Consider the following 14178-nt stretch of genomic DNA (forward strand, 5'->3'; position numbering starts at 1 on the left):
TCGAAAATGGAGTCATTTTCTAGCGGGACGCCGATTCAAACTTGTCACAGATCAAAAATCGGTGGCATTCATGTACAACAGCAACAACCATGGCAAGGTAAAAAACGCAAAAATTTTGAGATGGCGACTGGAACTATCACAGTACGATTATGAAATTGTTTATCGAGCAGGGAAGTATAATACTGCTCCCGACACTTTATCTAGAGTGTATTGTGCAACTATGATGGACAATTCGTTGTATGAAATTCATGCGGCCTTATGCCACCCTGGAGTAACTCGCATGCATCATTATGTTAAAACAAAGAATTTGCCTTATTCTATTGATGACATCCGTAAAATGACATCCGCTTGTGAAATTTGTGCTGAGTTGAAACCTAAGTTCTACAAGCCAATTGAAATTCCATTGATAAAAGCTACGCAACCTATGGAGCGCTTAAGCATCGATTTCAAAGGACCTTTACCTTCTGCTACGAATAACAAATACATTCTGACTGTAGTAGATGAGTACTCTCGATTTCCTTTCGCCTTTCCTTGTAGTAAAGTAGACACTGAAACTGTAATCTCGTGCATGTCTAGTCTTTTTGCAATGTTTGGTAAATGTGGTTATGTGCATTCGGATAGAGGTGCATCGTTTATGTCTAAGGATTTTGTGTCTTACATGTACAGTTTGCGTATTCCTACCAGCAGAACCTCTATATACAATCCACGGGCTAATGGCCAATGCGAAAGATACAACGACGTAATTTGGACTTGTGTAAAACTTGCTTTGAAAACTCGAGATCTTCCTATTTCTAAATGGGAGTGTGTTCTACCTGATGTTTTACATTCTATGCGCTCTTTATTATGTACTGCAACAAACGTGACGCCACACGAGCGATTTTTTAATTTTCAGCGTCGTTCAAGTCTAGGTCTTTCCATACCTACTTGGGTTAAATGTCCTCAAAAGGTTTTATTGAGACGACACGTTCGTGCTAGCAAGTATGAACCGCTTGTCGAAGAAGTGGAAATGACTCATGCAACTCCGAACTATGCGCACGTTCGTTTCGCGAACGGACGCGAAACCACAGTGTCAATTCGTGACATCGCTCCAACTGCTCGTGGTGGCCTTGACGAGTCGACTCTTAGTTTGCCGGATCCCGGGAGTCCAAACGAAGGGATAAACAATCCATCTGTGGAATTTCCCGAACAAATAACAACTAATAATGAGTCTGTCAATGAAGATGCACCTGCCCCGTCATCGGAAACTCATATACCGACTGATTCCAGCGAGCGCCCCATGCCCCGGCGCTCATCTCGTTCAAGGCGACCGCCAAACAGATTTGTAAATTAATTAAATGTATTTAATGTATTAGCGCCTTTAATTTTTGTTGATCCCTATTGATAATCTATGGAAGGGGTGAATGACGTGTTATTGCTTTAAGTTGCATTGTAATTTACGTTGTTGCTGATTGCTTCGTTGCTGATTGCTTTGTTACGTTGCCTTAAGTTCCTTTGTCGTTTTTACTGGTGTTTATTTTCAGTCTCAATTCAGTTTGCAGTTTATGTCGTCAGAACAACCTAGTTGCATTTTAGCGTAATAAACTTCTTAATAGAGGAATTGTAGATGGTTTCACTACAAAGTTATCTATGTATTTATGTAAAAGTTATGTAAACTTTTAAAATAAAGTAACCTGACACCGACGTATTTTGTAAATTGTGGTTGATGAAATCACGACATGAAGTCATAATACAATGTTTTGCCAAGTAATTTTTATCTAAACCGAAAATTACCAGCCGGTCAATCGCAAATCAACATCGAAGAAAGCTACCGTACTTTGAGTTACTGTAAAGAAAAGGGTTTATCAACACTGCAAATGGTCAATTCCGTTCATAAAAAGGCAAACTTTAAAACCGCAAATATTATGGAGAAAATCTTTCAAAAAGTTGTAGACAATCCAAGATCATCACCAGTCCCTACTATTCCTTTTGTGTGTAACTTTTCATTCTCAATAGCATCGAGAAGCAGGAACAGACGTTAAGATACATCACCGCCTACGTCATCACCCAACATAGCCAATAGTTCCAATATCATTTTATTTTTCCTTACAAATAAAAATAACGAGTCGTTTTAGATTTCGGTCAAAAGTAGCCTATGATGGTATTCAAATTAAGCACAATTGAACTCGAGAAAGAACAAATTTAAATTAAATGAGCGTAAAATTTATGGGGTTCAAATTAATTGTAAAAATCAATTTTGGCTGAAGCAGGGATTCCTAAAAGTACCGGGCACATAACTGCCTGTTCAGAGTAAAGTGCGTTAAATAAAGGAGTTGCCAGATTTGTTTACACCCAAACTGCTCTTCTTGGTTAACTCAGAAGTAAATCTATACGTGTTTGTTTAATCTATTTCAAAAATTTTCAAAAAAACCACAACTTTAATTTATCACTTTATCAATGCAATAGTGTTAATAGTTTTGGAAGTTTAAGCTGTTTAAAGCAATTAGGTTACCGCTAAAACATTAAAATGTTCTGAAAAAGCTACACCAACGCAAAACGGTCAATTTATTTAAGAGTAGCATCATGGCGTTCTTATGAGTAATATTTATGTAGTAGAATATAATTTTGTCGTCCAATGCAAATTAAATTTCTATTTTTTTAGATTGTAATTCATTTTGGACCAAGAAACGTAAACAGCGCTTCGTTGATAAGTTATTTTTCTGTAAGTTAGTATGTAGAATTACACTGAGTCGAATTGTCAAGAGATCACTTTGGATTAGTTTTTACAGATGTTGCAAACCGTGGAGTAGGTTTGACTAGAAAATTTTGGTTTATCTTTTAGCTGAAGAGCATTTCGTCTGACAATTTATACCAGATCTGGCAACACTTTTGCATGATGCTTTTATCTCCAAGATGACGTAAGTTAAGCTTTCCAGTCAGCTGTTGCCACCTTGGGGTTTAGGCTATGGCCAATATGGCCAACAATTTATATAGAAAAAAAGTCATACGCATGATTATGAGACGTATTTTTCAAATTTCAGGCTTGATAAGCTTGGACGTAAGTAGCTCTGCATGGCAAGCAATAACCTATAAGCTCTGAAAAAACAAAGCATGAATATTGAATACACAACAAATTCAAATTAGATAAATCCGAAAATTAGGCATATATCCTACTTTTTTATGTCGAAAAAGGTGGTAATGAAAAAAGATATTCCACTTTCCTATTCCTCATCAATACGTCCACTCAATCGCCCACAACGCATCATCAGAGACATCAAATAATACGGCAATTCAGCAATAAGAGTCAATGTCTTCTGGCAGTTTTTCAAGGCGAAAATCAGTTGTGATGATAGGTAAAACTAAACGCAGTGACGTAGCTATAGAAACAAAATTTTACAGGGAAAAAAGGAACTGTTCGGAGGACAAACATTTTATTATTTGAAATAAAGAGTTTGTTTAAAAATATCACTTCCAAATAGCCTACAGCCAAATATTTATAAGACGTCATTCCACATGTAATACAGTGTCATTAAAACGTTGTAATAGCATAAAAACCCATTTTTGGGGGGCAAGATGATATTTTGAGGATCGATTGCTCATGGCTAGGTCTACGTCCCAGCTTAAACGTGAATATTTTAATCATACGGACATAAAGAATCTGCATATCTGATTGGTTACCCCAGTAGGCTAACATTTGGTTTGTGCTATGTGATTTCATATGTAGCTAGTGGCGTACATTCAATAACGAACAATTCAATGCAAAGTCATCAGCATTATGATGCAGGCTATCGCTTATAGCCTATAGCCTAAGTGACAGCATGTCAAGATTGCTGATTAATGATTATATAAGTAATTAAGTATACAGGTCTTCCGCTAAGTCTGACTTCTTTTCAGAACAAAAGTAAATGGAATAATGTCAGAAAAATGATTCCAATGTGGAATAAAATAGAAAAATAAACATTCTTAAATAGCCGCTGTAATAGACTTCGGATGTATTGGAGTTGATCCAGGAGTCAAAGCCAGTCGAATTCTCTGTAAGATAAAATATCCCAAAATACCAATATTGTTTTTATCTAAACTTATTTCATAGTGTTGTATAGCCTAAATTAGAATTTATGTTCACTATCAAAAATTAGTATGAGATACAGTACATACCGACCAAAGCGATCCACTTGAGTTCCAAATAAAAAAGATGAAAAATCCAGGTACACAGAGCATTGACGCTAAAGACATCAACCAGCCGACAGCGTTAGCCCATGGCGGGTAAGTGTAGTCATTGAGGACAAGAGGTTTATACTTTGCACAGTAGAAGATGAGAATAAGCTGGAAGTAAAGGTCAATACATATCGTTGCTTGAAAGTTGAAACCCAAGTTAAAACTAGTAAATTAGGCGAATTAAGAAAAGCATTCGTAAGCTATTGAGTGCCACTTGGTTGAAACATTTCGGCCTATGCCGATTTGAGTAATATTTACGATTGCAAATTTGAGTAACGTTTACGATTGCAAATTTGAGTAACGTTTACGATTGCAAATTTGAGTAACGTTTACGATTGCAAATTTAAGTAATGTTTACGATTGCAAATTTGAGTAAGGTTTACGATTGCAATGATGAACTACAAACAGGACGTCAGTTTAAAAAGTCTCACCCAAGATTCATAAAACTACGGAATGACCAACTAGTCTACGTTAGCTTATCTGACAAGTGGGGAGTAAAGTAGGCCATCTACCAAGTATTTTTAAAATTTTTAGAAACAATTTTTAAAATATTTCTTTGACGTTTTTAAAGCAGTGGTCTTTTAAAGCACTTATCTTGTGCAACTTTAAATTTCGGGTTAGTTTTAAACGAGCGAGCTTTGGGTAACTATTGCTTTAAAAATGTCAAAAAAATATTTTTAAATTTTTTACAAAAATTTAAAAATTGTCTGGCAGTACTTTACCCTCCACTGGTCAGATAGCGTAACCAAGTTGGCTATCCTGTAATTCTATGAATTCCTGGAATCAGCACAAGTTTTAGTCGATTGAAGAAAACACTCGGAGTAGTCTACATAACTTAGCAAAATGATGTTAAAAATTTACTTCAAAATTTCAATTCGTGAAAATTTCCAAATACACAGAATGTCTTAGCTTAGATTACTTACTGCAGTGACAGATGGAGTAAAAAACTTGTAGCATAACTTGAAATACGCGGAAGGGTAATATCCTATCATTTCTTTGATATTCTCGAAATAACGATCAACTCCGTATATCCAGCCAATGGCTACCGATTCAAAGAATGTGATAAACAGAAGACATATCCCACTCACGGCATACATGTTGTACAACTCGAAAACATATATCCCTCCCTAGAAAGAATAAAACAACGAAGTGTTTGTAAAATGTGAGTCACAACGCAAATGCTGGTTGGCTTCTTTTCAACTCAGTTCCGAGGAAGACAACAAAATGTACAAGATGACGTAGACGATGGATGCAGCTAGGGCTGTTGAGAAAATAATTTAGACCGGGCATCAACAAGATCTTTGGGTCCCAAATCAAGACATTCCTTTAAAATGCGTATATCTAAACAATACGCTGTGGTGTCTTCAAGTTTCCGGGCCTCTCAAAACATCCCGGGCCCAATTTTATAAATAACTTACCCCCTGGACCCCTTTGCCAACGCTCTGGATGCAACTGAGGTGGAATTATAAACTCAACAAAAGCAGGCAAACTCAGTAATTGAAATTTTTGATTTCCATTAAAGTCAGCAACAAATCGGATGCTAATGTGTCTCCATCCTTGTTTTGTAGAGAATGGCATTCCTGAACAGTGGCGTGCGCAGGATTTTATAATGAAAGAGGTGCGGGTATTCGATTCAATTTGACATTTTTTGACAAAACGTAACTCTTTCAAGATAAATTACTGAAATATTTGTAAAAAAAAATGTGGAAGGAGCATGGAAGCTTCCTCCTCTTGCGTACGCCGCTGCTTCGTGTGAGGCGTAGTTGAGCGGTTATTAACCCAATAAAAGCTGTAAAGTTTAGTGACTTTAATGCTTGGTTACTATTAAAAAGTTTTTCGCCGTAAAAGGGTGGCTTGAAGAAGCTTTACTACGATACATTGATGTTGTTTGGTCTTGACATTATTTCAATCGAAGTGCATCAGCTTTGAAATTATGTTTCTTTTCATTGCGATAAATAGATTTTTAAAGTCGAGGTCGATGTCATGTAATTATAGAGTTGTAAAAGTTGATGGTAATAAAGTGTAATTTTTTTTTATTTTGCTTTAATCTAAAATACTGCAAGTAGTTTGCTTAATTACTACTCAACAAGCTTCTTTACGATTATTTAAGATCCAGTTTATGAAAACTTGCATAAGGATTTGTTTTCTCACGTTTTCAATAAACGCTTAATTGCCGGTCGTGGATACTGTTACCGCATATGAAAGTAAGGTTGAAATAGATAGTAATAATCGGGTGTACAGCCTGGACAACAGGAAATACATGAAATGTAGGCTACAATGCCCTACATTGGTAAGAAGAGGTATCCCAAGAATGATCAATGGCAGTGATATCATAACAGAGACTTTTTCTCTTCCGTATTTTCCTTTTTGCATCCACGGAAATCTCTCCACCAGAATCGCTATTGTTGCTTCAACTCCAGCAAACTGGCAAAAAAATTAAACATATCAGTCACTATTAGTTATTTATTTATATAAATGGATTTAACATGGCCACCTGGAGATGCGGCCTGATTTGTCACATTTTGCAGATTTTGATTACAGCTACTGCTAGTGCTTGACTGACATTTTTTGAGATGTTTTTACTTTTTGCGGTTTCCTAATGACATAAAACTTTTTTGTTGCCTTGGGGAAGCAGTAGCAAATGAGAAAAAGTAAGTTGAAAAACGCAAAATCAGACTGTTATTGAAAATTAACAGTCTGACTAAAATCTTCGAAATCAAATTTTCTTTGTTTTTCAACATGTGAGGATGTTAAAACCTATTGTGTCATCTGGGGAAAAGAATAAAGAAAGCGTAAAAATCTAATTTTTAGAAAAATTTATTTAAACGTTCGCCCAAAGTTAGAAAAACCTGGAAATTTCTGCAAAATGTGACAAATCAGGCCGTATCTTTAGGTGGCCATGGATTTAATCAATAAATCTAATTAGTCTAAAAATGTATACTTTCGATATAGCCTACTAAATGGTTCTAGGCCGAGTCATTTGAGAACAAAACACAGGTTGATGAGATTTCAGCTGTATTTTCAATTTTTCAATTTTATTTAAAAATGTGCAGTATCAACATTTGTATGGCATAGGCTATCATTATTTTGACTTAATTACTTTAACATGATGTAGCTATTGGCTTAATAGTTGAAAGGATTTATAATGCAGCAATCGGCTATCTCAATACATCCGGACACATCAGGCAATATTGCAGTCCCTCCATTTCAAATCATCACAAGGTACCACTGTTTACGATAATCTAGACACCTTACCTGAGAATCAATTGCGATCATACACAATGTAATAAAAAACAGGATCGACCAAAGTCTAGGACAAGGAAGCAAAGAGAGGCCTGTTGGATAGACTTGAAATGCAAGACCAGGACCTGAAAAAACAACTCAAAATTACTTGGTATTTCAGTAGTCACATTTATGTTATGATGGAAACATTTTGGCAACAAGACTTGCCTTGTAATGCTACCTCAGCAATGTCCTTGGACTGCACCAAAGCCATGTGACCCAGGATACTGAAGATTGAAAAAGACGCTAAGAGTGACGTCAAGCTGCACGTGGTGGCCAGAGCAACAGCCTGTCTGATAATAAAACAAAACATTAAACTTCTTGATTGATTGAATCTTTATTCTCGGAACTGGGAAAGCTTCTTGCAGAGCTTAATACTGGCAGTTTCGCATACTTGTAAAGGCTTTCAATCACTGACGCAGGCCCGGTCGCGAAAATTTTTTTCCCACGAGATTTCTGTATCATTGATTCTAGTCACTCTAAAAGTAAGATTTTCCGAAAGTGTTAAGAGATTGGTTGATTCAGATTGCGAAATAACTATTTACCAATCAAATTCTGCAATGATAATAAAATATAAGCTTTCCCTAACCCTACTTTTTTTGAAAAGCTCTTGTGCACCGCAAAAATTAATTTAAAGAAGAAAAAAAGTTTGACTTCGTCGAGCGTCGAACCCTCGTTCTCACGATCACTAGGCGAAGATGAAACCACTGAACCAACCGTGCCAACGAGAAAATGTTGCATTCAAACGGTTTTAATCCAAACTTTTACCAACATATGTAAATGAGACAGAAATCTCGTGGGAAATTTTTCGCGGCCCGGTCACCGAGATTGACAGAGTGCAGTTTCCGATTGTTGAAGTGTTGTTGCCGGGGAATTAATTCATCCATTAGATCAGGGGTCGGCAAACTTTCTGTACTACTGGGCCAAATCTACAAACTTCCGGTAACGTGCGGGCCGCATAAATTTCAACCTATAAACAATCGCCACTTTATCCTTAAAATCATGGCGCACCTGCAGCTCCTATTCCTGTGTCTATTGCACAATGAGACGTGTTAGTTGTCGTTTCATATTTATTATCAAACACGTATTAAAACGCAATGCATTGTTTTTATTTACTTATCATTTATCAATGTGAAGGATGATGTTGTTTCTGTGTCATGGCCAAGGTGTTTAAATCAACTGACAACTTTGTTGATGATATTTGCAATACGTCATTCAAATGACGATCTGACAGGCGAGTGCGAAGTTTAGTCTTTGCGACTAATCCATTTTTGAAAAAAGCTGCTTACAGCAATATGTGCTTCCAAACATGCACATTACACGTTTTGCATTGTCATACAGATGAGGATAGGTGGATTTCTGGACATGATCTTTATAAAAGTTGGCAATTGGAACTGAATCGTATTTGGCCTTCAATATGTTGGATGATTGAAGTTCAATTATTTCCATTTGCATCTCATGTGGCACAGTCTTGACATCCATTGAAAACCATAATTTTGAGAGATTTTGTAGCATACATGGGAGTTACCGAGTAATGTCCGGACACATATTAAAGGGCTTTTTGTTATGATATAAAATAAATTCATGCGTAGATAATGATGAAACTTTAGTTTATGCACTAAAAGTAAGATCGTTCGAGGGCCGCAAAAAGTTTGTCCGCGGGCCGCATTTGGCCCGCGGGCCGCAGTTTGCCGACCCCTGCATTAGATGCTAATGAATGGAGAGAGCAATCTTTAACGTGCGTTGCTTAAGCGCTCACCCCGAGAGTCAAACCAGCGCCGCTTGATCTTGAAACTTCTTCGTTCCAGAAGCCACGTGCTAACCAACTGAGCTATCGGGGTGGACTATTCTTAAATTATGTTGATAGTTGGATTGGTTAGAAATTATATGCTGAACGGATAAGGACAATAGCCATGCAGCAAAAACATACAAATTTTTACAATTTTTCAAAAAACGTCATCTCAAGTGTAAAATTATGGATATAGTCTGTTTTGGAATTGCCACTGTAGGCTAACAACAATAACTTTGCAGTATATGCGGCAAGTTAGCCTAAATAAGATAATCTATATATTGATGCAATGTATAAATCATTGCGGACGTTAAACAGTGTCCTTGATTTAAAATACAAGAGAATTCAAGTAAATAAACTCACTACTGTCTAAGAAAATTTTGCCGTGTGTTTCACCTTAAAGTGGGATCACAAGTAGGGCCATATTTAAATAGAATTAATAGATTGTGCGTTGTTATTAGCCTGATATATTCAGGGGAGCCGGAACGATTTTTGACTGGGGGGGCAAGATTACGAAAAAAGGGCACTTTTGTTTAGTAAAGGGCCAATTTTTTTTCAAGTTTTAAGATAAGATATAGCGATAATGCTAATCTATCAGCTCACTATGTCTCAAGTTGTAGGCTACTGATAATACTTAGGCTACTTGAAGTCATTTAATAAAGGGGAAGAAATTGATAAGGTTACGGTAAACCAGGAAAATCACGGCATCCCTGGGTTAAAGCTGTGACAATATTTGAAGTGTTGGTTTGCGTATGGAAAAAAAGTCTTACTTGTAGCAGTTGTTGTTGAATTTGTTATAACTTCCAAACGTGATTAAAACAGTAAAACATATTCCGTAAGAGAAAAAGATTTGGCCTCCAGCTTCTGCCCAAACCTACAAACACATAGGTGAACATAAATACAACTTCAAGCAGCAATGCTTCTCCATAACTTTTTCCAGTAACTTATAGATTACGTTTATTCGCAAAAGCTACAGAAGGATTTCCACCAGGGGTGGAACCCGAAAGCAGCCTTGGAGGGGGACAATTTCAAGAAAACACAATGATGTGTACGTTTACATCCTACCTTGCAAATACACCGTGGATACAGTTAAATTTATGTGTTTCAGGGGGATGGGGTTCGACCCACCCCCAGAATCTGCCACTGATTTCAACAGGTTAATCTACAAAATAAATTAGAACGCGACTTCACCTGAGGTTCAGCAAGTTTCGTAAAGTTTGGCTTCAGGAGATACACCACGCCATCCATCGCCCCATCAAGGGTGAGACCTCGAACCAGAAGCACAAACAGCATGATGTATGGAAAAGTTGCTGACACGTACACAACCTGTACAGTGTACAACATTAATAGAAAATTGAGCTACATTGTTTTGTTCCAGCAAGCTCACAACAAAATTAGTTGTGCTTTTAAACGATCACTCAACATGCGAAGCAAGTAATTAAGTTCAGTAGTGGAGTGGTCACTGTCTCTTGCCCATGACCTATGTTCATTGACATGGATGTGGTCTGTTGAATAAAACCGTTTATTTTCTACATTTTTAAAGCACTTTGCAACTATAGTCTAACTCAACCATCTACCATGTTGTTTTGAGAAATGTTTTCCAAAAATTCTATTCCATTGCCATCTGATCCGTATGATACACTAAAACTAAAAACATGAAAAGTTCGGAAGTCCAACCTTGCCACTAGAACGCACTCCCTTGAATACACACAAATAAACAATAATCCAAGAACCGATGAAGCAAAGTATAAGAGGCCAGTTTCCCAGACCACCCATATCTTCAAGACCACCGGATTGGCGCAGCACATAATTACTACACACAAAAAGACAACATTAGAACAAAATATTGCAGCATTTGCACATGAACAATTCAGAGCAAAATCTGATCATGCCCACAAAAAATAAAAGCCAAAGCAAAGTTGACAACAAAAGATCTGTGTTTTTTTTTTGGATAAAAAATACAACCATGTTTTGAAATGGTAAAAACAAACTTACTGCTTATTAAATTGAAGTTTAATGAAAAGACTTCAGAATTTTAGGTAAATATGAAGAGACTTATTGTGAAGCTTACGAGCGTTGATGTTTAAAGATAATAATAGTAAAGTGTTGCAGTGGGAAAATCATACTTTGCTTTGAAAGTTCATAAACTCTACTGCGTTCCCACACTAAAACGTTGGAGTCAAATTTTCCCTGCAGCATAAACTCTATCATTCACATAAGCATGTACCTATTTTGCAACCAAGGGACTCAACAAATTTGAAATACAGTATAAAAATGGCGGTATGGAATGTTACCACAAACCTAGTGTGGCCTAAACACCATACAATTATCAGCCACTAAATGCCCACTTTTGTGTATAAATTACACTTATGTATTCAAGAAAAAAAAATATTAATAATAAAAAATAAAATAATAAAATAATAAAAAAAATATTCAAGAAATGCAAAAGGGTCATTTTTATGCTCATGGTGAAACAGCGAGTGGGAACGCAGAGACAATTAAAATAAAATCAAAAGATTTTAAAACATGATAAATCTAGTTGGGAAAACATCAAAGGAATGAGAACTAAGACAAAATCTCCAAATGAGGTATTGACAGTCAAGATCAGTTCCATGCGCAATATGCTGCAAGAGGGTAATAAGAAATGCCATTCAAGGGTATTAAATTCAAATATGGGGTGCACAAAAGGTGTTCAGGTTTCATGGAAGATTGATAAATGGTGTATATTATGAGTGTACTGTAGAAGGTGTGAATGCTTTGTAGCTGATGAAAAGTACAAGACGTATGTAAAAATGGTAATGCGGCAAAAAAATAAAATGTTGTAAGGTAGAAGTTGTTACAGCATTTTACTATCTTGAAGATATGCAATGAAAAAATACTGTAATTGTAGAGCAGTGACTGCAAGGGATGTGTAGGAAAAGTTCAAGAATTGTCAGATACAATTTGTGACAAAATGGTTTCTTGCAGATTAAAAAAAGGTCATACAAAACGTGTGACTGTGTAAGAAGCGTGATGTGTTATGGAGGTGAATGCAAAGCAATAAAAAATATAAATATCAAGCGAATGCAAAAGACAGAAATGTTGATGGTTTGTATGGTGTGTGACAAGAGCAAGATATTTTTCGACAAAATTCGAAATAATGTTTTGAAAGAGTGGACAAATGTTGAGGAGTCCTTACGTGGACATCTCCTCAGATAGGTTTGTTTTGTTTGTCGTATCCAGGCTTACACCCGGTGGTTGAAGAGAGAGAGCAGGTTATGAGAATCTTAGAAAGCAGAAAGCGCCGTAATGTATAAAGAGCGTGGCCTTGAGCCAACATTTAAGACTCACGGATGAAGCATTTCGAGCAAAAATGTTTAAAAAAAGACACCAAATTTCCTTTCAGCTAGGTGCACAGTTTCTTGTTATGGTTGCGTTTTCGAATTAATTTTCTTATTTAATTTGATTGGCCTAATTTTGAAGACCATGGAAGATTAAATAACATTTCGACAAAACTAATCAAACTTTATTTATTTTGAACAAAATTTTGCAAAATTAGAAATGGCCCATTTAAGTTTAGGAGCCAATAACGATGTTGGCTCAAATCAAAATTACTCGACTCATAAGACCCCCTGCTATCATGAAAACTTTGCATGCACGCTTTTGTAGATAAATATGCACACAATGCTTCGCACAAGTAACCAAAGCAACAATGTTTGCAAGTACCCAACTAAATTTTGCATGTTTTAAAACCTCATTTTGCAACAGCGAGGCAAAAGTCTTAGGTTGAAACAACATCCTTATGAGATTTATGTCGTAGCTGTGCTAGAAAGGGAACGTCGCCTTCGCTGAAGATCCAGAGCTGTACTGTCGTCCATTAGAGCAAGAACTCGAACGAACAAAATTCCAAGTGTCGGCCGCACGCCATCCCGCAAAACTAAAAGAGGATGGACCGGATCCATTAGTCATCATCTTTCAACTGTTTGTGTCACTTTTTAAAACAAAACACAAGAAAACAAAAAACACTATCGAAGCGGGTAATGAATGCCACGGCGCATAGCTTTGCGATTTGTGCAAGACGTCCAAAATAAAATTGACTCAATTTTTTACGGTAAAAAAATATGCCTCTTCCTTGATCATATCAATTCACATAAAGAAGTTACGATTTGAAGTTTAAAATATATCTACTACCTTCAGCGGAAAAATCACAAATTGGCTTCGCGTTTGAGTGTGCGTGTTGGACAATTTCGATTGAGCTTCAGGATTCTGATACCTCTTTCTACCTATGTTGAAAAAGCGTATTTTAACGTATTGCTATACGCAATTTTTAAAACTAAAGTCTAACTAAAATATGGTTGGAAAAGTAATAGGCTACTCATGTTTTCCTTACATTAAAACTGATATTCAAATGTCATCCAATTTTCTGCATTCACAATCTCAATGAATCAACCGTGGTATGTAGTTGAAGAGCTTTTTAAAATAAAATATGCTTAAAAGTTATAAATCGAGTAGCTTTACTAATACTACGCGCTCAGAAAACGTAATTCATGGATGAAATAATGACGAAATATTCCGTCAGAGCAGTAATGTGAACAGTAGCGTGGCAGGGAGGTCCAGGGAGTGCTTTTAGAGGTAGGCCCGAAATGAATTTTAGGAGCCCCGAAATCTTTTCAGGGGCCAGGGAAAATAACGGAAACGTCGCATACACTTCAGTTTTTTTTAAGGTGTCTTGTTTTGTGGGCTTGGGAATGTCATTGGTACCCGACACAATGTAACCTTTAGATGGGCTTGAATGTGAGCAAACGTGCATCTGCAAGCTATTGCAAGCTTTGAAAACATGCATAATGGAAGCAGCACATCTCTTCTACTTCTTTTAAACTTTTGCTATGTTTGGTATCTATTGTTTTTCATTGTGATGGTCAGCAATAAAAACAAAT

General features: G+C 36.5%; 1 protein-coding gene across 1 annotated transcript in view; it reads right to left on the reverse strand.

Moving 5' to 3' along the window:
* Positions 1–2057: 2057 nt before the first annotated feature.
* LOC145788183 (sodium- and chloride-dependent GABA transporter 3-like) overlaps positions 2058–14178 on the reverse strand; it is a 48451-nt gene continuing 36330 nt past the window's right edge. Inside the window, exons 9-14 of the mRNA XM_082599871.1 lie at positions 7642–7766; positions 7447–7559; positions 6478–6615; positions 5115–5318; positions 4132–4299; positions 2058–4008 (exon numbers count right to left, since the gene is read on the reverse strand). Of these exons, the coding sequence (XP_082455997.1) occupies positions 3940–4008; positions 4132–4299; positions 5115–5318; positions 6478–6615; positions 7447–7559; positions 7642–7766 (817 nt within the window). The 3' untranslated portion in view covers positions 2058–3939. The remainder of the gene's footprint in view (positions 4009–4131; positions 4300–5114; positions 5319–6477; positions 6616–7446; positions 7560–7641; positions 7767–14178) is intronic.

This window comes from Aplidium turbinatum, chromosome 2, assembly GCF_918807975.1.
Source record: "Aplidium turbinatum chromosome 2, kaAplTurb1.1, whole genome shotgun sequence".
Taxonomy (NCBI): domain Eukaryota; kingdom Metazoa; phylum Chordata; class Ascidiacea; order Aplousobranchia; family Polyclinidae; genus Aplidium; species Aplidium turbinatum.